A 25,663-nucleotide genomic window follows, 5' to 3' on the forward strand; every position below is an offset into this window, starting at 1 on the left:
AATAAAAATATTTTAAAGTTATCTTTCACCTAGTTAAGAGTTCTACTTGGCTGTCATGCAGTTGTTTATCCATTCATCAAACGTTTTTTGAGAAACAATCTCTGCCAGGCTATGAGGATATCATAAAAGAAGCTTATGATACAAGGCATCATCGAAGAAAGTAAACAATTTTTCAAGTAGTTTGTATTCGCGTGAGGAAGTTCTTAAACCAAATATTGGTTATAAAGTGATAATAACAAAGAGACGCACAGGATAAAAAGAGGAAGAATTTACATCTGTCTGGAGTAGCCACAGGCAATTTCAAGGAGATACTTTCGAGCTGACTAAAGGGAGAAATGTTTGCCAGGGGAACAAAAGCATTCCAAGCGGTGGGAACAGTTCCTACGGAGAAATGGAGAGGCGAGCCGCACGGAAAGATGAGAAAGAAGTATAGGCTGAGGGCGTGTAGGGTGGGGTGAGGAGTTGGAGGGAGGATATCAAAATTAGAAGCTCAAGAGGAAGGAGGGGCTTGATGTGGGCGCCGGAACGTGTCGGAACTGGTGCTGTACTTTTGTCACCAGGCAGGAAACGGCGGCCCTGCAAGCGTTGAAATAACTTTCCACACAACTTGTAAGATACTTGGTTGGCACCAGAACTCGCGTCTCCTGACTTCAGCGTGGTCCACCCCTGGTTGTGAAGGGGCTACTGTGCCTCGTTAGCTTCGAAAGCGGAATTATAGCAAGAGTTCATTTGCCCAGGTGCTTATAGCCCTGTCCTATTAGAGTTTCTCATTTCCACTCAGCCCCAAACTGCCGGAGGATGCTTCACACCTCCCAGACACCGTGCTCCCTTAGGCCGCCCACCGTCTTTTAAACATCCCTCAGGGGTCCCAAGAAGCCTGCGCTCACCACCTCTCAGAGACCACAAGTCCCAGCATGCAAAGCTCCTGTTAGAAAAGGGCCACTAACTAGACCAGGATGCAACGCTCTGCGAAGGGGGCGGGGCTCTCTATAGGGGCGGCCCAGTGGTAGCGTCGCCTGGGCAACTCCAATTCGGTGACAGAATACACTTCCGCTTCCGCCTCTGAGCCTTGGGGTCGGGAGTCTGCACGACTTCGTAGATGTGACGCCATCCGTCTGCGACAGCGCGGCTCCGGAGGTTACGCCGGGTGGCCCCTCTCCGGTTTGAAGCCCTAGAGCAGTTCCTTGTCGTCTGCGGCCTCTGACCTGGGAGCAAAGGGAAGAGCGGCGAGATGACGGACCGCTACACCATCCACAGCCAGCTAGAGCATCTGCAGTCCAAGTACATCGGCACCGGCCACGCCGACACCACCAAGTGGGAGTGGCTGGTGAACCAGCACCGCGACTCCTACTGCTCCTACATGGGCCACTTCGACCTTCTCAACTACTTCGCCATTGCCGAGAATGAGAGCAAAGCGCGAGTCCGCTTCAACTTGATGGAGAAGATGCTGCAGCCTTGCGGCCCGCCAGCCGACAAGCCGGAGGAGAACTGAGACCCCGCCGTGTCACCGCTGTACGTGAGCACCTCTCCCTGAGTTCCGCCGGTTTGCCGTCGTTCCCGCGTGTTCCTCCCCCAAGGGGACTGATTTTCCATGCCTCTGCTTCTCGTGCTTTACTTGTGCAGAGGTGCTTACTGGGGGCGTCCCGCCTGACCTGCCTTCCTTTGGACCCTGTTTTCTTGTGGAACACAGCGTTGGGAGACCGTCAGGACCCCTGAAAACTGTTACCGGACGGTGGAGAGAGCCTAAAGCCAGCAAACGTTAGAGAAGACGGCACTGGAGTGAGACGGGATTTAGAGGCTCGTTTTCGGCTAGTTGATTGTCGTTGTTGTTTTTTCCATAAAGTTTGGAAATGTTTCAGTCTCTTGGTGTGGACTACTTGTGTTTTGGTGGAGGGGTCCAGGGACGGCTCTGGAACTGTGGTTTCAGGGGAGGCGGGAGGATGGTGGGGGGATAAATAAGGGGAGGGTTACGGAGGGGTTGGGCGGTAGTGCAGGACCAACGTTCATTGCCGGACACTTAAATGCGTCCTGCACAACCTTTAGAATGTTCCCCAGCCCCGACTTTTTCCAAGAGCTTTTTTCAGGCCCATAACGCTTTCAGTATTGAGGTTTGTGATCATTGTATCCCTTCTTTTTCTTTCATTCAAAAATATCTTTGCTGGCATTGCCCTCTCTGTGTAAATTGCATCCTCTCTTTCTTTTGGGACTTTGTGGACGTGTCTCGAGAATTGACAAGCTGTCAAAACGAGTTCTTTCATTAATTCACCATTCAACAAATATCTGTTGAGCGCTATGTGGCAGGCATTTCCCAAGCTTTAGGGGCTTGTATTACACTAGTTGGGGGAGCAGGAGGCCCCACGAACTGTAGACATAAGTAAGCAAATGTTAGAAGGTGCTGTGGAGAATGGGAGTAGCAGTAGAGTTGCAGTTTTCAACAGGACGCTCATGTTAGACTATTGAGAAGGTGACATTTGAGCAGAAACTTTAAGGAAGTGAGGGAAATAGCCATGAAAAAACTAGGGATATTACTTTCCAGGCAGAGGGAACTTCAGTGCAACGTTCCTAACACAGGATTGTGTCTGACTTGTTGGAGGAACAGCAAAGAAACAAGTATGGCTGAAGGGAGTGAGCAAGGGAAAGAGTACAGGGATAGATTTTGGAGAGGAAACAGATAAGAGTAGAGCCCGGTAGTCCAGTGTAGACTTGTGGCTTTTACCCTGAAAAGGTCGGGAGCTATTGGAAGATTATTAAATGATACGACCTGACATATTTCAGATAAGTGGGTCTCAAACATTTTGGCCTTGGAACACCATTACAGTCTTAAAAATTCTCGAAGACCCCACAGAGCTTTTGTTTTAGAAGGTTATAGGGGTTGCTGGTCACCAAATTAGAAATCAAAACTGGGAAAAATTTTAAATACCTGTAATTCATTTTTAAATAATAATAAAACCATTACATGTTAACAAAAACATTTTTTATGAAAAATAACTATTTTCCAAAACAAATAATTTCGTGAGAAAAATGGTGCTTTTTTTTTTTTTTTTTAAACAATTTTGCAGATGTCTTCAATGTCTGGCTTAGGATAAGACAGCTGGATTCTTGTATCTGTTTCTGCATTCAAACTATTGGGATATGAAGTTTTGGTTGAAGTATTTAAAAATAGCCACTTCACGTAAATATATAGTAAGGGAGAAATCTTTTTTTTATTTATTTTATTTATTTATTTTTGGCTGCGTTGGGTCTTTGTTGCTGCATGTGGGCTTTTCTCTAGTTGCAGAGAGCGGAGGTTACTCTTCATTGTGGTGTGCAGGCTTCTCATTGCAGTGGCTTCTCTTGTCGTGGAGCATGGGGTCTGGTGTGTGGGCTTCAGTAGTTGTGGCACGCGGGCTCAGTAGTTGTGGCAGGCTCAGTAGTATCTTCGAGGGATGTGGGATCTTCCCGGATCAGGGCTCAAGCCCGGGTCCCCTACACTGGCAGGCGGATTCTTAACCACTGCGCCACCAGGGAAGCCCCAGGGAGAAATATTTTAATAGCCTTTTCAAATAATTGTGGATATTCTTTGACACTCTAGCAAAACCCAACAAGTGGTAATTTCGTAGAAATTAGTTACAACATGGGGTCCGGTCAATCAACTTTTCATTCTCTAATTAATCTATCTTGAACTTTGTGGATCTTTTACCCATACGTGATTTTGAAATATCTTGCATTACTCATTTGGAAAGTGTTGGCTCACTGAGTTACACAGGCCCTCTAAGTGTTGACACATTTCATTGTGTCAACATATCACAATATGTACTTCGTACATATTATTAGTATCACCACTGATCTCATCAGGGAAGTCTTATAGTATTTGAAAGCTGAAAAACTAACAGCGGTGGTATAAGTTTTCCACAATTTGGAGTTTTTGCTTGATAGCTTAAATTTGGTCACTGATAGCAAATACTGTCTGCTGTTTTCCTTGAAGTGACAGGCCCATTTGGTTCATTTTCAAGCAAATATCTGTCAAATACCCTGAGTAACTGCAGTTCGTCAATCTTTCAAGTAAAAATGATGTTCCTTAAAAAAAAGCCAGCTGAGTTTGTAACTCAATAGCAAGTGCTTTTTCTTGAGAAAACCGTTGTGCTTTGGTGGCAGCAGAAACGCTTTATGCATACTACCAATTTGGCCATGAGAAATATTTTAAAAGATGTGTCCTCATGCGCTAAGAGTTCATAAAATCAGTACGTTTTATTGCTTCATCAAGGACATTCTGAAGTGAAACTGAGTTGATTTTTTAATTTTGTTTTTATTGAGAGTACATGGCAGTGGAGAATACAATGACTTCCAGTAGTTCGGTGCCACTATCTTGATTGATGCTAAGTGCTAGTAGTTTTACTCACTCTTGCTTTTGTACCATCTGTACAAATGTTAACACAGTGAAAATGGCGAATAAAATCTTAGTATTATTAAGAAAATAGTGTTGACTTCACAGATCTCTGAAGTTCCTTTCCTACCATTTTCACTTGAAAATAAAACTGAGAGACTGACAGATTAAACTATAGTTATTTAGACTTGAGTATTTAGCAGATATTTTCTCCATAAATGAATGAGATGGGCCATCACTTCAAGGAAAACAACTGAACTGCTGTTTCAGAGGATCTTTCTGGCTGCTGTGTTGAGAACAGATATAGGTAATGTAATAGAGAACAGATTGTAATTGTCAGCAATTAAATAAAAGTATCAATATAAATGCTTTTCCCCCCATAAAGAGTAGGAGAGAGTCAAACTGTAAATCCCCATCCTTACAAAATTGGCATGAGAGTGAGCCCTTGTCCCTCATTGGACTCTGTAGCAGTAGACCAAGAGAGATGACAACCTGAATTGGAAGTAGAGAAGAAGGCACTGGATATTTAGTATGGGGTAGCTTATATAAAGAATCAAATGAGGACTTCCCTGGTGGCACAGTGGTTAAGAATCCGCCTGCCAATGCAGGGGACACGGGTTCGATCCCTGGTCCGGGAAGATCCCACATGCCATGGAGCAGCTAGGCCCGTGGGCCGCAACTACTGAGCCTGCATTCCAGAGTCCACGAGCCACAACTACTGAGCCCACGAGCTGCAACTACTGAAGCCCACGTGCCTAGAGCCCGCGCTCTGCAACAAGAGAAGCTGCTGCAACGAGAAGCCCGCGCACCACAACGAGGAGTAGCCCCCGCTCGCTGCAACTAGAGAGAGCCTGTGCACAGCAACGAAGACCCAATGCAGCCAAAAATAAATAAATAAGAATCAAATGAGTAATGTGGAAAATAAAGAACTGCAAGAATTTAGAAGAAAGTTAGTAACCTAAAGACCACCATGAACTGGCTTGGTTTATATTGTTAGGATTCATAGGGACAAGGATTTTGGTCTGTTTTATTACCTGATATAGCTCAAGTGTCTAGAATTGTGCCGGCACATCACAAGTGTTCAATAAATGTTGAGTGTTGAATGTGGAAAGATAGGGCTTAATCTAGACAATACTCTAATTTATGTTTTAGGCAGTCTTCAAGTTCACCAGAGTAGGTCAGACCAAAGAAAAGAGATATTTGAAAACATGCTTCTTAGATAGTAATAATAGCTAACATATTGATAGCTTTTATGGTGTACTAAGTGTTCTATCTTATGTGATCTCTGGGAGGTATTATCTTTGTTTTACAGATGAAACAGCTTCAGAAAAGCTATTTGCCCAAGGTCACACAATTACTATGTGGCTAAGCCAGGATTTAAACCAAGTCTTTCTAGTTGCAAAGTACAAAGTCTTAAATATACTGCTGCCCAAGCAGGTCTAGTATATGAAAATCATATTAGAATAATTTGAAATAAGTTACTGTCTCAGATGAAAAATGGAAATATTAAAAGTTTGGTAGGTTCTAATGAAGGAATATCAGACCAGTGTGAAAGTTCTTATATAACTCTAAGTAAAAAAAATGTAATTTGAAATATATTGCATACAGATAATTTTAATGGGTATAATAATTTATGTGGAAAAAATCCATTGAAAAATTTGAAAGTAAACAAAATGCAGTTCAAATAAATTTACTTGAACCTGTCACTCTTTTTCTGTACTGGTATAAAATAATATTTGTATCAAACACAGGAGGGCAGCAGATGATACTCTGGTAGAAATTGCTTTTGGAAAGAGCTCTAAACTTGTAGATTTCTGCTAATGGGAGAAAATGAATTCTTTTTATATTTATTTTCAGTGATGTCATTAGAAAGCCACTTTATGAACTATAAAGTGATAAACATGTTTATCTTTGACAAATATGTAGTGAATACTACAGATCACGGTATTATACTTACAAGGATGGGACAAGGTAAGGACCCTACCCTTAAAAGGATACTAGTTAGGGCAATGAATACAGCACCACATAAATAACTCTGATCTGTAATGGCAAGAGGTGAGTGCTAAAGAAAGATATAGAAAAAAGGTGATAGAGTTTACAAGAAGAATTTTTGAACTGCCTGTGCGGGAGTGAGTGGATGAAGACATTGTTGGGAAAGAGGCTTTTAAGCAGGACCTTGAGTGATAAGTAAGATTTTTTTTATTTTTATTTTTTTATAAATTTATTCATTTTATTTTTGGCTGCTTTCGGTCTTTGTTGCTGCACGCAGGCTTTCTCTAGTTGTGGCGAGCGGGGGCTACTCTTCGTTGCAGTGTGTGGGCTTCTCCTTGCAGTGGCTTCTCCTGTTTTGGAGCACGGGCTTCAGTAGTTGGGGCACACTGGCTCAGTAGTTGTGGCTCACGGGGCTCAGTTGCTCTGTGGCATGTGGGATCCTCCTGGACCAGGGCTCGAACTCATGTCTCCTGCATTGGCAGGCGGACTCCCAACAACTGCACCACCAGGGAAGTCCCGATAAGTAGGATTTATATTTGCTAAAATAAGGGCAAGGCATGAGGAGCCTCTGGAGGTATGACCAAGCTGCCCTAGCAAGGCCAGGAGAATTCAAACTGCTTATTCCTATTTAAAACCCTTCCATTACTTCCAATAACTTATGGCTTATAGGGCCCTTCACTCTTTGGTTCCCGCTCTCTTCAGAAGGCTGGAAAAGCAAGTTAAGGTCTAAATCCTAGGATAACAATGTTATCTCAATTAATCTTCACAACAACGCTGGAAAGGTTATTATCCCATTCTACAATAAGCAAACAGAAATAGGAAAAATTAAGTTGTTTGCATAATATCACTCAGCTAGTAAGCAGTTGATCAGGGACTTACACCCAGGTCTGATTTTAGCATCCACGTTTTTCATAGGGTAGGTCAAGGTTTTCAAACTACGTCTCACAGAATTCTAATTGCATGAAAAGTTATAGATGTTTTTTTTTCCTTGGGGGAAGGTGGGTGGCTAAGGAGAAGGGAGTATTTTGGTTAAATAAGTTTCAGAATTGTTCCACACGATGGAGGTTCATGCTTCAGATTAATTTTTTAAAGTTCTGCAGTTAGAAATTTTGCTTATCATTTCCTAAACTTATTTGAACTTGGAGTTCCTTTTCTTAAGAAATACAAAGATAATTTTGAGCAATTTTGGGGAGGGATACTGCTTTTGTCAACGAAAGAAATTTGAATAGAGAAATGATGTATTCAACCCTGGGCTTGAGAAAAATGAATTTGCTGGCAGTGTGTGGGTGGAACTCATAACCACAGATAACTTTCCTTTCCTTCTTAGATTATTCTAATTCCTTCAGCTGAAAATAAGTACATTTGTGAGTGAAGAGTTCTTTGTTCTCAGCTCTGATGCTTTTCATGTCTCCAAAACTAGTAACTTAAAGACATTAGAAACAAAAAAGACTTAATTATATTGCACAAATTAGTTATGAAGCTATCTAGGGTCCATTCTTTTCCATGGCAAGGATGTGAAAAAAGCAATGTTATTGAGGAATTTGGACATTTTTGTTTACTCATTTTATTAGTGTCTGGAAGATGTATACTGAACAAAGCATCGGCAGTGAATGATCTGACAGCCAACAGTTGGTCTACTTCAGAGAGATGACAATTTGTTCTTATTTTTTTCATTTATTTATTTTATTATTTTTAAAATTTATTTTTGGCTGCATTGGGTCTTTGCTGTGCATAGGCTTTGTCTAGTTGCGGCGAGCAGGGACTACTCTTTGTTGCAGTGCGCGGGCTTCTTATTGCAGTGGCTTCTCTTGTTGTGGAGCACAGGCTCTAGGTGCGCAGGCTTCAGTAGTTGTGGCACACAGCCTCAGTAGTTGTGGCTCGCAGGCTCTAGAGCGCAGGCTCAGTAGTTGTGGCGCACAGGCTTAGCTGCTCCGTGGCATATGGGATCTTCCTGGACCAGGACTTGAACCCGTGTCGCCTGCATTGGCAGGCGGATTCTTAATCACTGCACCACCAGGGAAGTCCGACAATTTGTTCTTAATTTAACTGGCTTTTTATCTCACATCCCACATTCCTTCCAGGCTCCCCATGTCCTTCATTTTCCTTACCTGCAATACACACATCACACATACCTGCCCACTCAATCACTTAGCATGGAGATAGTGATTAATTAATAGTGATTAATAGTGGGAAGGGGTAAGAGGTGCTAGGAGGAAATCAAGACATGGAAGAATCCATCTCATCTTTCACTGGGTGCAAATGGCCTGCTACAAATGGCCATTTACCTCCAGATCCTCCCTTTCCTCCACTTCCCTCATTTCCTATCCACTGTTCTCAGTTGTTATCTTGTCCCCCAGCCTTGCCTCTCATCACTCTATCCTCCTGCTTTAGTGAACCTTATCCTTTCTTCCTCCATGTTGCCTCACGAAAGCAGTAGACTTCAAAACAGAACTGTCTTCATACCATTAAAAATGGGGAACAAATGAAGTAGGCAATTTTAGGGGTTGTGGCACACAGCATTGAAGTGTGTTCACCTTCTCAGCCTCCCTTTCCAATCCAAGCCCTCTACTAAGCAGACCAGAGCACTAGTCCTGGTTCTGGTCTACCACTGTCTATTTCAGAATTCTACCCTTTATAATGAGGATAATATCATGGTCCTATCTCCTTCATCAATTTTGATATGGATCAAGTGATATTGTACTTTTTAGAAAAATTTGTCTTTTCCTAATTAATAAGAAAGGTATAAAGAACGGTATAACATGGATATACCTTCTTCCTCAAATTGACAACTGTTGATGTTCTGTCAAATTTATTCTCTCTTTCCTATTTTTAAAATAATTTTGCAAATAATGTATGTAAATGTGGCACTTCTAAAAAATGAAAGGAAGCACTACAGATAAAACTAATGTTTTCTTTGACCACTCCTAGCCTAGTTTTTTCTCTCTCCTCATATCAATCCCTACCACCAAAATGATCTCTATGAGTATATTTTCAGTATATCCATTAGATCAAACATATGTCTCTATCTATCTATCTATCTATCTATCTATCTATCTAGTATAGAAGTATTTTGTGTTTTAAAAAATACACAAATGAAACTATTTGTCAGTTCCTTAAAAAAGCTAAACATATAATTACCATACAATTCAGCAACTCCATTCCTAGATACATACCCAAAGAAACTGAAAGCAAGGACTCGAACAGTTATTTGCATGCCAGTGTTCAGTGCAGCATTATAGCCAAAAGTGGAAACAAGCCAAGTGCCCATCAACAGATGAATGAATAAACAAAATATGGTATATACATATAATAGAATATCATTCAGCCATAAAAAGTATTGAAGTTCTGATACAAGATTCATAGATGAATCTGGAAGACATTATATTACATGAAATAAGCAAGACACAAAAAGACAGATATTGTATGATTCTATTTATATGAGGTACATAGAATAGGTAAAGTCAGAGACTGGAAGTTGCTTAGTGATTGTTAAGGGTTGTGGGGAGGCACAGGGGTAATTATTACTTAATAGTTATAGAATTTTTGTTTAGGGAGCAAAAAAGTTTTGGAAAAGATAGTGGTGATGGGTGCACATTGTGAAAATAATGAATGGCATTGAATTTTGTAATAACCTATATGGGAAATGAATCTGAAAAAGAATGGATATATATATGTATGTGTTTAACTGAATCACTTTGCCCTACACCTGAAACTAACACAACATTGTAAATCAACTATACCCCAATATAAAATAATAAGTTAAATTAAAAAAAATTAATGCCATTGAATGTTACACTTAAAAATTATTAAAATGGTAAATTTTATGTTACATGTATTTTACCACAATTCTTTTAAATTAATAAGATAATATATCAAAACCATTAAATAGTATACTTTAAATGAATTGTATGGTGTGTGAATTGTCTCAATAAAGCTGTGTTTATATATATATTATATATAGTATAGTGTACATGTAATTCTATGCTTTTTTCACATATTATATATATATTATTGAATTATAATTGGCATACAATATTATATTAATTTCAGGTGTTCAACATAGTGATTCCGTATTTTTATACATTATGAAATGTTCACACACATTATATTTTTAAGATCTATCCTGTTTGAGAGATATGGACATGTAGTTTATTTCTTTTAATGCTACACCGTGAGAATATACCACAATTTATATATCCATTCCCTAATTAAGGGCACAGAGATTGCTCCCAACATTTCACTGTTTCAAACAGCGATGTACTGAACAGCCTCATACATGTCTCCTTAGGTGTGGGCAAGGTGTTCTATCAGGATACAGATGTGTATCGTGTTTTGAAAGGTGTAAAGCATTGTATAAATGTAGGGTTCTTACTTTCAGAACCTTTACTCTTGGCCATTCATTTAATGAATGTTTATTGAACCTGCACCAAGGCAAACAGGGTCACGGGCTTTGTGGATCTACAGTCTGTGGGGAAGAAGACGAGTAATCAATTGATTAGAGTCTGAGGTGACAAACTCGTGAACACTTCGGTCTCTCCAAGGCAGTTCCTTCTGCTCTGTAGTTTTCATCTGGACTCACCTCAGCTTCTCACTCTTCCTTCCCTCCACTTGCCCCCTTTCCCTCCCACTGTTTCCATTTGTTATTTAACCCCCTAGGCAGCATTTTAATCATCCCAACCTCTTTTCCAAGAGTCCTTCCTTTATCCTTACTTACTTGTAAAACAAGTAGAAGCCTTGGAAGAAATTTTTCAGAAAATGAGTTTAAAAGGGCACAATGGACATTTTCCCATGAAATTTAGGGCTTAAACATCTCTTATCTTGTCTTTCTGCTAGGTTAACTCTAGCATTAGATGGTAAAGAATTATTAAGCAACAACAATGATTTTAGCTGATACTATTCATCATGTAGCTTAGCATTCAACACACCACAGATGCCTTAAAAATGTTTATTGACCAACAACACTAGTAGATTCTATTATCAGACCATGTAAAGCACAGTCCTGGGTACTGAAGAGATACAAAGATGATAAAAATAAGGAAATAGTTAATGGGGAAAACAGTACACAAATGCATCTCCTGATTCTAGAATAGTGGACACTCATTAACTTCATTTGTTGAATTGTGAATAAGTGAATGAACAAATGAATAAACAAATACATAAGAAGCAATGGGAATTGGGTAAAGTTGAGATGGGTATTGAAAATGCTGAACATAGGGGCTTCCCTGGTGGTGCAGTGGTTAAGAATCTGCCTGCCAATGCAGGGGGCACAGGTTCAAGCCCTGGTGCAGGAAGATCCCACATGCCACGGAGCAACTAAGCCCATGCGCCACAACTACTGAGCCTGTGCTGTAGAGCCCACGAGCCACAACTACTGAAGCCCACGTGCCACAACTATGGAAGTCTGCGCACCTAGAGCCCACGCTCCGCAACAAGAGAAGCCACTGCAATGAGAAGCCTGCTCACTGCAACGAAGAGTAGCCCCTGCTCACTGCAACTAGAGAAAGCCCGCATGCAGCAACGAAGACCCATGCAGCCAAAAAATAAATGAGGTTTTTAAAAAAAAGAAAGAAAAGAAAATGCTGAACATAGATTGCCTATCACTTGGCATATGAATAAGCAATGTGAAAAATATCGAATGCCCAAACAACTTGACAATTGCACATAAATGAAAACCTTAAGCTAAGTAAATCTCAAAATATATTTTTGATTTAATAAGCAATTTCACAATATCCATTTTTATAGGATCACATGAGAATTCTTTTTCTTAATTTCTTGGGGAAAGGATATTTTGCTGAACACAGACATCTCCCATAGGTGGTAGAAAATAATTATCAATTTATGGAAAATAAAATCTGGGATACATACATCTCAGTAAGGACCCACTTTGGGGATGATGAGTGTAATATGGCAGCACAGAACTAAATATGTACCTTGTTTTCCAGTTAATTTAAATGGACCTGTAATTATTAGAGTCTGAATTGTGAAAATATATTTATACTCGTAAGGTTGTCAGCTGATTTGGCATTCATTTTTTTCTCTGCTTTTAGTATTCCCTCTGGTTTTGTTTTATCTCCCTCCTCACTTATCTCCTCTTGATTCTCGTTGTTCTGTCATAAGAAACTTAACAGATAATTAGTAATGGTACCAATACATCTTTAACCTTTTCTCTCAGCCCTAAAACTTCTTTAGGATTCATATATTAAGACATGTAGTGCTAACTAATTTCACATACTCTGAAGTTCATGTCATAGAGACATGAAATTCTAAGGTAGCGAATAAGACATATTTGTGTGAAAGATTCCATAGTTTGTTAGCACACATTTATTTTTATAAATGAGCATTGTTAATGGGAGATTGAATGCTAAATACTTATATATCTTTAAGAGTGGGTACAGTAGAAGGAAGTTGTCAGGGTTATTCATTTGTATTAGGAGCACTTAAGTATGTTTAATGTACTAATTATATTTGAGCTGGTTGTTCATGCTTCTGTATCAAACCTCTTTAAAAAATTTAAGGGTGATGAATTTAACAGAAGTATTTTTTGAATAAGACCATAAACGTGGGTTTATTCACTATTTAAGCCAATAATTTTGCTCACTACAAACTCTATGATGAGATAAAAACTACAACCCTACCTAGGCCAGGACTCTTGGAAATGTTTCTAGTGAGAAGGTAGAGGAAGCTGCCTGGATGCTGTTACCTGAGAGCCAACCAAAGGGCATGTCTTGCCCAGAGCGTCATGTGTGCTGTAAAAGGCCAGGGTTGCCTCCTAATAGTGCTCTTTAAAGAGTCAGAGTTTGGACAGTGGTTATTGATTTTGTATTCATGGAAGGATTATTTTAATTTTTAGAAAAAAATATATATATATTTCTAGATATATAGAAAGAAATAGATATAGATATATAGAAATAGATATCACCATACAGAAAATTTCTTTGATATTCAAAGCCTGTAAAATTACTCATACTTGTTCTTTGTCAGATTAGGGCTGCCTCATGCCTTTATGAAAATCATATTTATATGTATTCAATTGACTCTTCCTCTATAAATGAGGAGTTTGCCCTACATCTAGGTAATTTTACAGATCATTAAGGTCCCTATCCATTCTAATGTATCATTACTAATTTATATGAAAGCCCACTTTTGCCTCTGACACAAGGTCCTGGGCAATTAACAGGGTAAAATTTGGCTCTCACTGTGTGTGATGTCCTTTTTTAAGTTTTAGATAACCATGTCATACATGTACAGATTTCTACTGAAACCCTGTGTTTACGCTTAGCCTTTGATTTTTAAAATTCCAATTAGTATTAATAATAACTGGCTCATTTTTTCAAGTATGCATGTAATAAAACTGATTTTTATGAGCTTTATGACTAGGTCTAATTTGCTGAAATCTTTCATTGTCAGACTATTTGTGGGAATGCTAAAATGCAATTTTATATGCCCAGGATGTTAATAGTCAGCATCAGTTGGCTTATCTGTCATATTAAGCATTGAAGTGAATATGGCATTGATTTGTACACCAAGTACTGTACCCAGGATGGCACCTCTTTTCTTTGTTCTTCTGCCTAATCTGCCGAATATTTTCTGTTCCAGATTTCCACCAAGTAACTGAACCTTAAATATCAGAAGTGCACAGCACATAAGCCTAAAAAGGATTTAATTCAAACGACCCTCTAATTTCTATGTGGTATATTTAGTAACAGCTTCCTTGAAAGAGCACTGCTACTTTTAAGAGATAATGTTAAATCTACGTTCTAAATTGGTGTCATGGCTTAATTTTTTGTAATGAGAGATTATGGTTTTCTAAAAGGATAGAGTTTACCACAAATATGTGGTTAATAAAAGTCCAAACTGTATCCGTTATAGTACTACTTCTAGAAATTCCTCCCAATGCAGCCACTTACATGAAGTTTGTACTTATCCTGTTCAGGGTGTACAGAGGAGTTGAGGTAGAATGCCAAACTGACCTGGGAAAATCTGGTGAAGGATTTGTCCTTTCTACCTAAAAGGAACTTGAATGGAGAGACAATTTTACTCATTTTTATATACTCATTAACTATATACAGTGCTGGGATATAGTAGGCACACAATAAATATTTGTTGAATGTGTCTTTATGCCTATTCTAAATCAGGATTATTTTAGTTGCAGAAAAGAGTATTGAGATCCACCCTGCCTGAAGTAAAAAGGGAACTTAGGGGCTCGTGTTACTAACCAGTCCAAGTGCTTCTGTCTTGGTGCATCATGATCCAGGATTCAAACATATTACATGGTCAGAACTTTGCTTTTCTCTGTCTTAATTTCTTATTTCTGATTCCTCAGTGCTGCCTCCATTTCCTGAAAGTTGCCAGTAGCTCCAGGGACTATATACTTCCAGGTTCAAGCCCCAGACTTTTCCTGAACCAATCATTTTGGTCAGGTGTATTAATATATTGACTGATTTAGCCTTGGGCATGTGTTCCACCCCTGGATTCCAAGTGGAGTCAATGCCTCCAGAGGTGCCTGACCCCACAGTAGGCAAGGGTGTAGACCCATTGAGAGAAATAGGGCAACAGTTATCAGAAGAAGATTGAATGGACACTAGAAAAAAATAAACCATAGTTGTCCTCTGTAAATACTTACACTTTGTCAAATATTTAGTCAGCTACATGCTACATATTTCATTTCACTTATTTGAAAATGCATATTCCCCCCCATTTTTATATCTCTGAAATTGGGTTGCGTCGTGTAAGCAGGTACTCTCTTCTGAAGGAAGTGGGTATTGAACTTGGCATTTTATCAATAGTAGGCATGTGACTCAGATAAACAAAAATGAAGACGAGAGAGGTGTTCTAGAAGGAATAGGACAGATGGTAAGAAAAAAATTGAGGTACAAATATGTACCTTGGGAAGAAAGACGCCCCTGGCCAGAATGAGTGGTTCAGGGAAAGTCAGGAGTAGAAGGTTTTTAAGGAAATCTATGTTGGAGGCCAGATTGTGAAAGATCTCCAAATGCCCAATGAAGGAGAATGAAGGAGTCTGGACTCAATGTTATGAGTCTTGGGGTAATGGGGATATCCAAGCAGAAATTTACTTGTTCAAAATTATGCCGTTAGAAGATTAACCTGGAATCAATATGAAGAAAGTATTAGAGACGGAAGAGTGAAGGAGGTAGAAGGGGCGGGGTACAGAATGGAGAAGAAGAAAGTTCTGTCATCTGTCACTGAAGAATGAAGGCAGAGCAAATAATCTGAGAAAGAAATAGAAATGAAAATAATAGAAGGCGAGCAGATCCATTCTAATATGCGATTCAGGAGGGTTCCGAGCTCATGGCCTCCCACAGACACACCAAATCTACAGCTACATATGGAACAGTTTCCTCTCGAAAAAACCCAGAAACTAGCTGAGCAACTCCTGCAGATTGGGTGAATGAGAAAAAAGCCACATTGAAGCAGGTAGGAGAGGCTGAGAATCAATTTTACCATTAACCCCAACCCCAAGGCACCAACCACAATAAGAAGGAAACTCAGACCCCATGGCTTCTCTTTGAGGAGTGAAGGATTTGAACCATATCTGGTACCCCGACTTTTAAGACCTGCCCTGGAGAGTGAGCCCCCAAAACATCTAGCTTTGAAAGCCAATGGGGCTTGCATTCATGAGATCCATAAGACTATAGTGAAGTGATAAACAGTTCTTTAAGGGCTCTCACAGACTCACCCAGGCCGGGGCTCAGCACAGAAGCAGCGGACTGAAAAGCAGCCAAACTTTCTCTGAGAGAGGCTTATTTGCTTATCTTAAAGCACCTGCCCGAGGCGGAGGCATCTAATCGAACACACATCTAGGGTTCCACTGAAATATTCTTCAAAGATGGAGGCCAGTGAGTGCCATCTTTCTCTGCCTCACTGCAACTCACTGGTATCTACTAAAAACAAGCTTATGTACTCATCTGGTACCCTGATTTTTGCAGCTGTCTCCCCGAAGATACCTCTAGATCGCTGGGCTCTAGTGGCGGGCAGGGTTTATGCTCACAGATCCCCCAGGACTGTAAAAAAAAAACTGAGAAAGAGTTCTTAGCTACCAACCCTAGGACACAGCAGAGGCAACAGACGTAGGTACCCAGTCTTTCTGTGAAAGAAGCCCATTAACCTATCTTCATAGCTGTGGCCTGAAGGGCAGGCTTCTAATTCAGCCCACACCTAGTACTGATTACAATCCAATCCAGAGAACAGGGAGGCTGGTGGGGGCCATCATCATGCTGTCTGCTGCTCCAGGTCATTGTTGTCCCAAAGAAAGAGCTTGTACACATCCAGCACCCTGAGTTTTGTGTCTGCCACCCAGAGGACACATCCCGTGATATCCTGGCTCTGGTGCAAGTGGGACTTGTGATCAGTAGCAAAGAAAGAAACACTTCTTAACTGGCTGTTACCCCAGGGCTCAGTGCAGAGGGAACAGGCAGAAACACTATTCTCCCAGTCTTCCCCTGAAAGATGAATATTCACATACTTTAAAAGCTGCTGGCTGAGGGTCCGGATTCCAGTTATCCTGAATCTACGTACTGAGTGAGATCCTCACTTTTGAAACACTGACAGTTCTTGGCATGCCCTTAACTACTGGGAACCACTAAAAAATAAACTAGGCTTCTTCAACAATCACAAAGATTTGAAAGACAACCAAGAACTAGGGCAGGGTTAAATGAAAAGTTTCAACTCCTACATGAGGCCACTCCTTCAAGACTGTGAAAGGTGGCTGCTTTATCTAATGCATAGAAACCAAGAAATAGAGTCAAAGAAAATGAAGAAACAGAGGAACATGTTCCAAATGAAAGAATAAGATAAAACTCCAGAAAAAAACCTGATAGTTCAAATAAAAGTCATAAACACGTTCACCAAGCTAAGGAGAAGAGCAGATGAACAAAGTGAGAATTTCAACAGAGAGATAGAAAATATAAGAAAGTACCAAATAGAAGTCACAGATTTGAAGAATATAATAACTGAATTGAAAAAATACAATAGAGGGAATCAACATTCTTCAAGTGGAAGAAACAATTAGTAAACTCAAAGATAGAACAGTGGAACTCACCCAATCAGAGCAGCAAAATGAAAAAAGAATGAAAGACAGTGAAGATAGCTTAAGCAACTTATGGGATAACATCAAGCAGACCAACATTCTCATTATAGGGGTGCCAGAAAGAGAAGAAAGAGGGGGGCAAGCTGAAAATTTATTTAAAGAAATAATGGCTGAGAACTTCCCTAACCTGGGGAAGGAAACAGACATCCAGATCTAGGAAATCCAGAGAGTTCTAAATAAGATGAACCCAAAGAGACTCACACCAAGGCACATTATAATTAACGTGTCAAAAGTTAAAGACAAGGAGAGAATCTCAAAAGCAGCAAGAGAAAAACAACTTGTTTTGTACAGGGGAACCTTCATAAGACCGACAGCAGACTTTTCACCACAAATGTTGCTGGCCAGAAGGAAGTGGCATGATGCATTCAAAGTGTTGATAAGAAAAACAAAACAAAAAACAAACAAACAAACAAAACCCTGCCAAGCAAAAATAATCTATCTGGCAAAGTTGTCATTCAAACTGAAGGAGAGATAGAGAGTTTTCCAGACAAGTAAAAGCTAAAGGAGTTCATCACCACTAGATTGGCCTCACAAGAAATGTTAAAGGGACTTCTATATGCTGAAATGAAAGGACAGTGATTAATAAGAGGAAAAGATGAATTATAAATCTCACTGGTAAAAGTAAATATACAGTAAAATTCAGAATAATCTCATTTTGTAAAGGTGGTGGGCTAATCACTTATAAAGCTAGTATGAAGGTTAAAAGACAAAAATTGTTTAAAAAAAACCTATAACTAAAAAAAAAACCTATAACTACAATAATTTGTTAAGGGATACACAAGATAAAAATATATAAATCATGACATCAGAAACATAAAACATGGGGGAGGGAATGAAAATATAAAGCTTTAGAACATATTCAAACTTAAGTTGTTATCAACTTTTTAAAAACTGTTATAAATATAAGTTGTTTTATGTAAGCTTCATGGTGACCACAAAGCAAAAGTCTGTAGTAGATATACAAAAGGGAAAGCAAAAGGAATCTAAGCAGACTACTACAGAAAATCATCAAATCACAAAGGAAGAGAGCAAGAGAGAAAAATCAACAAAGGAATTACAAACAGCCAGAAAACAATTAACAAGCTGGCAATAAGCACACACCAGTCAATAATAGCTTTATGGAAATTGACTAAATTCTCCAATTAAAAGACATAGAGTGGCTGAATGGGTAAAAAAATAAAAAGACACTCTATTTGCTGCCTACAAGAGACTCACTTCAGCTTTAAGGACACACACAGACCGAAAGTGAAGGGATGGAAAAAGATATTCCAAGCAAATGGAAGCTAAAACAAAGTTGAGGTAGTTATATCAGACAAAATAGACTTTAAAACAAAGACTGTAATAAGAGACAAATAAGATCATTATATAATACTAATAGCATCAATCCAACAAGAGTATATAATATATGTGAATAGGAACACCTAAATATGTAAAGCAAATATTAACAGATCTAAAGAAAGAAATAGAAAGCAATACAATAGTGGTAGAGGTTCTATCAACAGACAGATCATTGAGACAGAAAATCAATAAGGAAATATTGAAAAAATAATAAGGAAACATTGGCCTTAAATGAAATATTAGACAAGATGGACTCAAGAGACATATGCAGAACATTCCAACCAAAAGCAACAGGATACTCATTTTTCTCAAGTGCATAAGGAACATTCTCCAGGATAGATCATATGTTAAGCTACAAAACAAGTTTTAATAAATTTAAGAAGATTGAATCATATCAGGCATCTTTTCTAACCACAATGGTATGACACTAGAAATCAATTACAAGAAGAAAACTGTAAAATTCACAAATATGTGGAGATTAAACAATGCTACTGAACAATCAGTGAGTCAAAAAATAAATCAAAAGAGAGATTTTAAAAAATATCTTGAGATAAATGAAAATGGAAGCACAACATCCCCAAATGTATGTAGTACAGCAAAAGCAGTTCTAAGAGGGAATTCCATAGCAATAAATGCCTACAGTAAGAAAAAAGAAAGACTCAAAACACAACATTACTCTACACCTCAAAGAACCAGAAAAAAAAAAAAGAGCAAATGAAGTGCAAAGTTAGTAAGAGGAAGGAAATAACAAAAATCAGAGAGAAAATGAATGTCATAGAGACTAAAAAGACAATAGAAAAGATAAGTGAAACTAAGAGCTGATTTTTTTTGGGGGGGTGGGGGCTGTATCACAGCATGTGGGATCTTAGTTCACTGACCAGGGATTGAACCCATGCCCACTGCAGTGGAAGCATGGATTCCTAACCACTGAACCACCAGGGAATTCCCAGGAGCTGATTTTTTTTTTGAAAAAATAAACAAAAATTGACAAACCTTTAGCTATACTTACCAAGAAAAAAGAGTATATGAAATCAAACATATGAAATCAAAAATGAAAGAGGAGACATTATAACTGATACCACAGAAGTGCAAAGGAGCATAAGAACCTACAATGAATAATTATACACCAAAAAAGTTGAACAACCTAGAAGAAATGGAAAATTCCTAGAAACATACAACCTACCAAGACTGACTCATGAAGAAACAGAAAATCTGAACAGAACAACTATTACTAAGGAGATTGAATCCATAATTAAAAACTTCCCAACAACAACAAAAAAGTCTAGGACCAGATGGCTTCACTGGTGGATTCTACCAAACATTTAAAGAAGAATTAATACCAATCCTTCTCAAATTCTTCCAAAAAATAGAAGAGGAGGGAACACTTCCAAAATCATTTTATGATGCCAGCATTGCCCTCATACCAAATCCAGACAAGGACATGACAAGAAAAGAAAATTTCAGACCAATATATCTGATGAATATAGATGGCAATATCCTCAATGAAATATTAGCTGGTGGAATTCAAAAATAAATTAGAAAGATCATTTACCATGATCAAGTGGGATTTATTCCAGGGATACAAAGATGGTTCAACATCTGCAAGCTAGTCAATGTGATTCATCAACAAAATGAAGGATAAAAGTCATATGGTCAACTTAATGATGCGGAAAAAGCATTTGACAAAATTCAATATTTGTTTTTGATAAACACTCTCAAAAAAGTGGGTATAGAGAGAACATGCCTCAACATAATAAAGACCATATATGAGGCTTCCCTGGTGGTGCAGTGGTTGAGAGTCCGCCTGCCGATGCAGGGGACACAGGTTCGTGCCCCGGTCCGGGAAGACCCCACATGCTGCGGAGCGGCTGGGTCTGTGAGCCATGGCCGCTGAGCCTGCGTGTCCAGAGCCTGTGCTCCACAACGGGAGAGGCCACAACAGTGAGAGGCCTGCGTACCACCAAAAAAAAAAAAAATAGGCCATATATGACAATCCCACAGCTAACATCACACTCAACAGTAAAAAGCTGAAAGTTTTTTCCTCTAAGATCAGAAACAAGACAAAGATCGCCACTTTTATCAACATAGTATTGGAAGTCCTACCCACAGCAATTAGGCAAGGAATAGAAAGAAAATATGTGTACAAGTTAAAAAGGAAGAAGTAAAACTGTCACCATTTGCAGATGACATGATATTTTATATCTGGAAAACCCTAAAGACTCTACCAGAAACTGTTAGAATATATGAAGTCAGTAAATTGTTGGTTACAAAATCAATATACAAAAATCTGTTGCATTTTTATACACTAATAACGAACTACCGGAATGAGAAATTAAGAAAATAATGCCATTTCCAACTGCATCAAAAAGAGTAAAATACCTAGGAATAAATTTGACCAAAGAAGTGAAAGACTTGTACACTGAAAACTGTACGACATTGATGAGAGAAATTGAAGACTCAAATAAATAGAAAGCTATTCCATGCTCATGAATTGGAAGAATTAATATTGTTAAAATGTCCATATTATCCAAAGCAATCTACAGATTCAATGCAATCCCTATCAAAATCCCAATGGCATTTTTCACAGAAATAGAACAAACAATTCTAAAATTTTTATGAACCACAATAAACCCCAAACAGCCAAAGTAATCTTGAGAAAGAAGAAAGGTGGTGCTATCACAATTCCTGATTTCCAACCACACTACAAAACTTTAGTAATCAAAACAGTATGGTATTAACATAAAAACAGACACATAGGTCAATAAACCAGAATGGAGAGCCCAGGGATAAATCCACATGGATATAGTCAGCTAATTTGTGATAAAGGAGCCAAAAAAATACAATGGAAAAAGAACAGTCTCTTCAAAAAATGATGTTGGGGAAACTGAACAGCCACATGCAAAAGAATAAAACTGGACCACTATCTTATACCTTACACATGGATTAAAGACTTGAACATAAGACCTGAAACCATAAAATTCAAAATCCTAGAAGAAAACATAGGTGGTAAGCTCCTTGACATTTGTCTTTTCAAGGACTTTTTCAATTTGACACCAAGGCAAAGGCAGCAAAAGCAAAAATAAACTAGTGAGACTATATCAAATAAAAAGCTTCTGCACAGCAAAGTAAACCATCGACAAAATGAAAAGGCAGCCTGCAGAATGGGAGAAAAGATTTGCAAATCATATATATGATACAGAATTAATATTCAAAATATATAAAGAACTCATAAAACTCAATAGCAAAAAACCAAGCAATCTGTTTTAAATGTGGGCAGAGGGTCTAAACAGACATTTCTCCAAAGACATACAGATAGCAAGCAGGTACATGAAAAGATGGTCAACATCATTAATCATCAGGGAAATGCAAATCACAATCACAATAAGATACCTCACACCTGTTAGAACAGCTATTATCAAAAAGACAAGAAATAACAAGTGTTGGTAAGGATGTGGAGAAAAGAGAACGCTTGTGCCTTGTTGGTGGGAATGTAAATTTGTACAGCCACTATGGAAAACATTATGGCAATTCTTCAAAAAATTAAGAATAGAAAAATTTTTGTTGTGTAAGCTACCCAGTTTGTGGTACTTTGTTACAGCAGCCCTAAGAAACGAATACATATAGTTTTAACAGCAATTTTCCAGGTGGTACAATTAGTTTCAGATACACAGAGGGGTTTTTACAATAAAACAAAACAAAGCCCAACCAGACCAACTGCAACCTTAACACAATGTCTTTTGATTGTAGACAGGCTTTCTTTGCAGTAGTCTTTGAAGATCTAAAGTCAAGTATTCAGCATGAAGGATAAAAAGGCATGTGTGACAAGCAACTTGTCACCAAGTCAGTTCCCTCAGAACTAACCTTCAAAACGAAAACTCCACTGTCTGTCCTCAGTGTTCTTGGAAGGCATGGTGGGTCTAGGCAATGCGGCCTTACACAGACTAGATCCACACTCCTCCAAAGGCACTTACATCCACTTCTTTCCTGACCTGCTGCAGTCTCTATAAACTAACTTTGACTAGTTCTGTCAGAAGAGACAGGAAAGGAAATAGCTAGATTCTTAGAGGTCTCTCAATGGCTGGGGCTTTCCGCTACTCTTCAGCACTATTCTCAGATCCATCCCACACTGCCTTATTTGGATGGGGATTCCCTGAATCCCTTTTGAAACTGGAGAAGTCCCCTGGAGCCACGGGGGAAGTGGGCACTGGCCTGCACCGGCTGAGAACTAATTAGTGACTTCCGCCTGCCTCCCTGCTTAGACCACTTTAATACAGGCTTTGCACAGCATAGAAATTAAGGATCTAAGGCTCAGGATCAGGCCTCTAAGGATCAGGGGGTTAAGCTGCCTAGATTCAAATCTTGTCTCTGCTACTTACCGGCTGTAAGAAAAAACGTGGAACCTAATTGGTTTGTGACTCTAATTCCTCACCCATTAAATAGGAATAATTCTAGAACCTATTTTTAGGTATGTTATGAAGTTTAAATGCTTTATTACATATAAAGAATGTAAACTAATACCTGCAACATTGTAGGTACCTAATAAATGTAAGTAATTATAATTGTGCCATATCCTTTATGAAATTTCAATAACATTGAGAAATTATCAAGTCTAAAGAAAATATTTAGAAACTACATCCTTATGAGAAATTTATATATATATATATGATAAAATATATAACTATATTATCTACATATACTTGGGAAAGACACTTCATCTTATCAAGTTCCAGTTTTTAACCTGTAAACACAAGATTCTGCACGTACACTGCCAAGAATAGCGTGTCTGCACACACATAAGCTAAATCCCTCTAGTTATTTAAAAATAATTGCCTCTATACATCTAAAAGGTTCAAAATCCAGCCCTCATAATCAAGAAAGGTAATTGGTGTGTGGGAGTATTTTATTTCTTTTTAAATGGGTAAATTTTTAAAGAGAGAATATTCTTACAGTAGAGCATACTGAATCAAAGAACATAGTCATATAAAACAATGATAATCGTTTCCTGAATTTCTTCTAGAATAATTTTGACTCATGTTTATGTGTCTTCAGATCCTACACCATGTCATCATTCTACTCTTAGGGAAACCATTAGAATATGACTAATTCATTACAATTGGTACCTATTAAAAGATTAAGAACCAACTGAGATGAATTCAGGAAAAAAAAGGCATCACTGAAAGACATGTTTTTATGAGTGACCCATAAGGTAGAGGGAAAAAAACAAAATGTAAAAAAAAAAAAAACCAAGTAGCATAAGTTTACAGGAAATATGGGTCTAGAGAAACAAGTACCACAGGAATGAAGTAAATAGACAAATGCAGAATGTGGGACATTAAGACATTATGGACCTGATTTCTTCCATAAATCAATGGCATAGAAAATAAAAAACATTAAAAAGAACTTAGGAGACATAGCAATCAAATGCACTGGGAGGAACTAGTGTGGATCTTGATTGAAACAAAACAAAAGAATACAAAAAACATTTGTAAAAACACATTTTTAGACAATTGAGAGTTTGAATGTGGACTAGGTTTTATACAATTCCAAGTTATTGTTAATTTTGTTAGTGTGATAATGGCTTTGATGTTGTATAAGAGGTACAGCGTGAAGTAAGGAGGGGTGAAATAAGCTGATGTCTGGGGTTTGCTTTAAATACTTCAGCAAAGGAAGAAAAAATATATATACATGTGGCAAAATCTTGGTATAGTTGTCCCTCAGTATCCATAGGGGGTTTGTTCTAGGACCCCTCAGATACCAAAATCCGTGGATGCTCAAAAAACTTATATGAAATGGCATAATATTTGCATATAACCTACGTATATCCTCCCATCTCCTTTAAATCATCTCTAAGTTACTTATAATACCTAATACAATGTAAATGGTATGTAAATAGTTGTGAATACAATGTAAATGGTATGTAAATAGCTGTCCACACTTGGCAAATTTCAGTTTTGGTTTTTGGAACTTTCTGGAATTTAAAAAATGTATATTTTTTCAAACCAAGGATGCAGAACCTGCAGATATGGAGGGTCGATTGTAATTATTAAATTTGAGCAGTGGTTATATGGGGTCTCCTTTTACTATATTTTCTTCTTTGTATATTTAGATTTTTCATAATGTATCAGTCTGCTAGGGCTGCCATAACAAAAAAATCTCAGACAGGGTCGCTTAAACAACAGAAATTAATTTTCTCACTGTTCTGGAGGCTGGCAATCTAAGATCAAGGTGTCAACAGGATGGTTTTCTGGTGAGGATCTCTTCCTGGCTTGCAGATGGTTGCTTCTTCCCTTCCCTGTGTCATCACATGGCCTTTTCTCTGTGCAGGTGCATCTCTGGTATCTCTTCCTCTTCTTATAAGGACACTAGCCATATTGGGTTAGGGCCCCATCCTTATTACTTCATTTTACTTTACTTACTTTTTTAAAGGCCCTATCTCCAAATACAGTCATTTTGAGGGTTAAGGCCTCAGCATGTGAATGTGGGGGGAACGTAATTCCATCCATAACACATAATAAAATTAAATTACTTTTGCAAAATGTATAGTTTTAAAATATTACTAGTTTTTCTAGTAGGTAAAAATATAACTGCATGTAATTTTAGCCTATTAAAATTTAAAGGTAGAGGTTGAGTTTTACATCTTGTCCTTGCCATAAATAACATTTTTACAGAGTGAATAATAATATTAAGTATCTAAATAGAACTATTTAAATTTCCTTTACAGATTTTTTTCTCTTAACATTGTCACATATTGTAATTCAAGACAAGGTAAGATAAGGTATCATAAGAATATACATGCCAAGCATATTCCCAGCACCCTTGTGATAAAATTTGGGAAGTAGTATATGGGAGAAATGGGACAGAAA

At 38.3% G+C, this 25,663-nt stretch overlaps 1 protein-coding gene across 2 annotated transcripts; it reads left to right on the forward strand.

The window, feature by feature from the left end:
- Nucleotides 1-1,098: 1,098 nt before the first annotated feature.
- Nucleotides 1,099-1,861, forward strand: SF3B5 (splicing factor 3b subunit 5). Of its 2 annotated transcripts, none has more exons than XM_032651215.1 (2): nt 1,099-1,512; nt 1,624-1,861. In XM_032651215.1, exon 1 carries the CDS (start codon nt 1,232-1,234, stop codon nt 1,490-1,492), a length of 261 nt encoding a protein of 86 aa, XP_032507106.1. In that variant the 5' UTR covers nt 1,099-1,231; the 3' UTR covers nt 1,493-1,512; nt 1,624-1,861. The 2 variants fall into 2 exon arrangements, with proteins under 2 accessions (XP_032507106.1, XP_032507107.1); XM_032651216.1 differs by having other exon boundaries at nt 1,691-1,861.
- Nucleotides 1,862-25,663: the final 23,802 nt, after the last annotated feature.

This window comes from Phocoena sinus, chromosome 12, assembly GCF_008692025.1.
Source record: "Phocoena sinus isolate mPhoSin1 chromosome 12, mPhoSin1.pri, whole genome shotgun sequence".
Taxonomy (NCBI): domain Eukaryota; kingdom Metazoa; phylum Chordata; class Mammalia; order Artiodactyla; family Phocoenidae; genus Phocoena; species Phocoena sinus.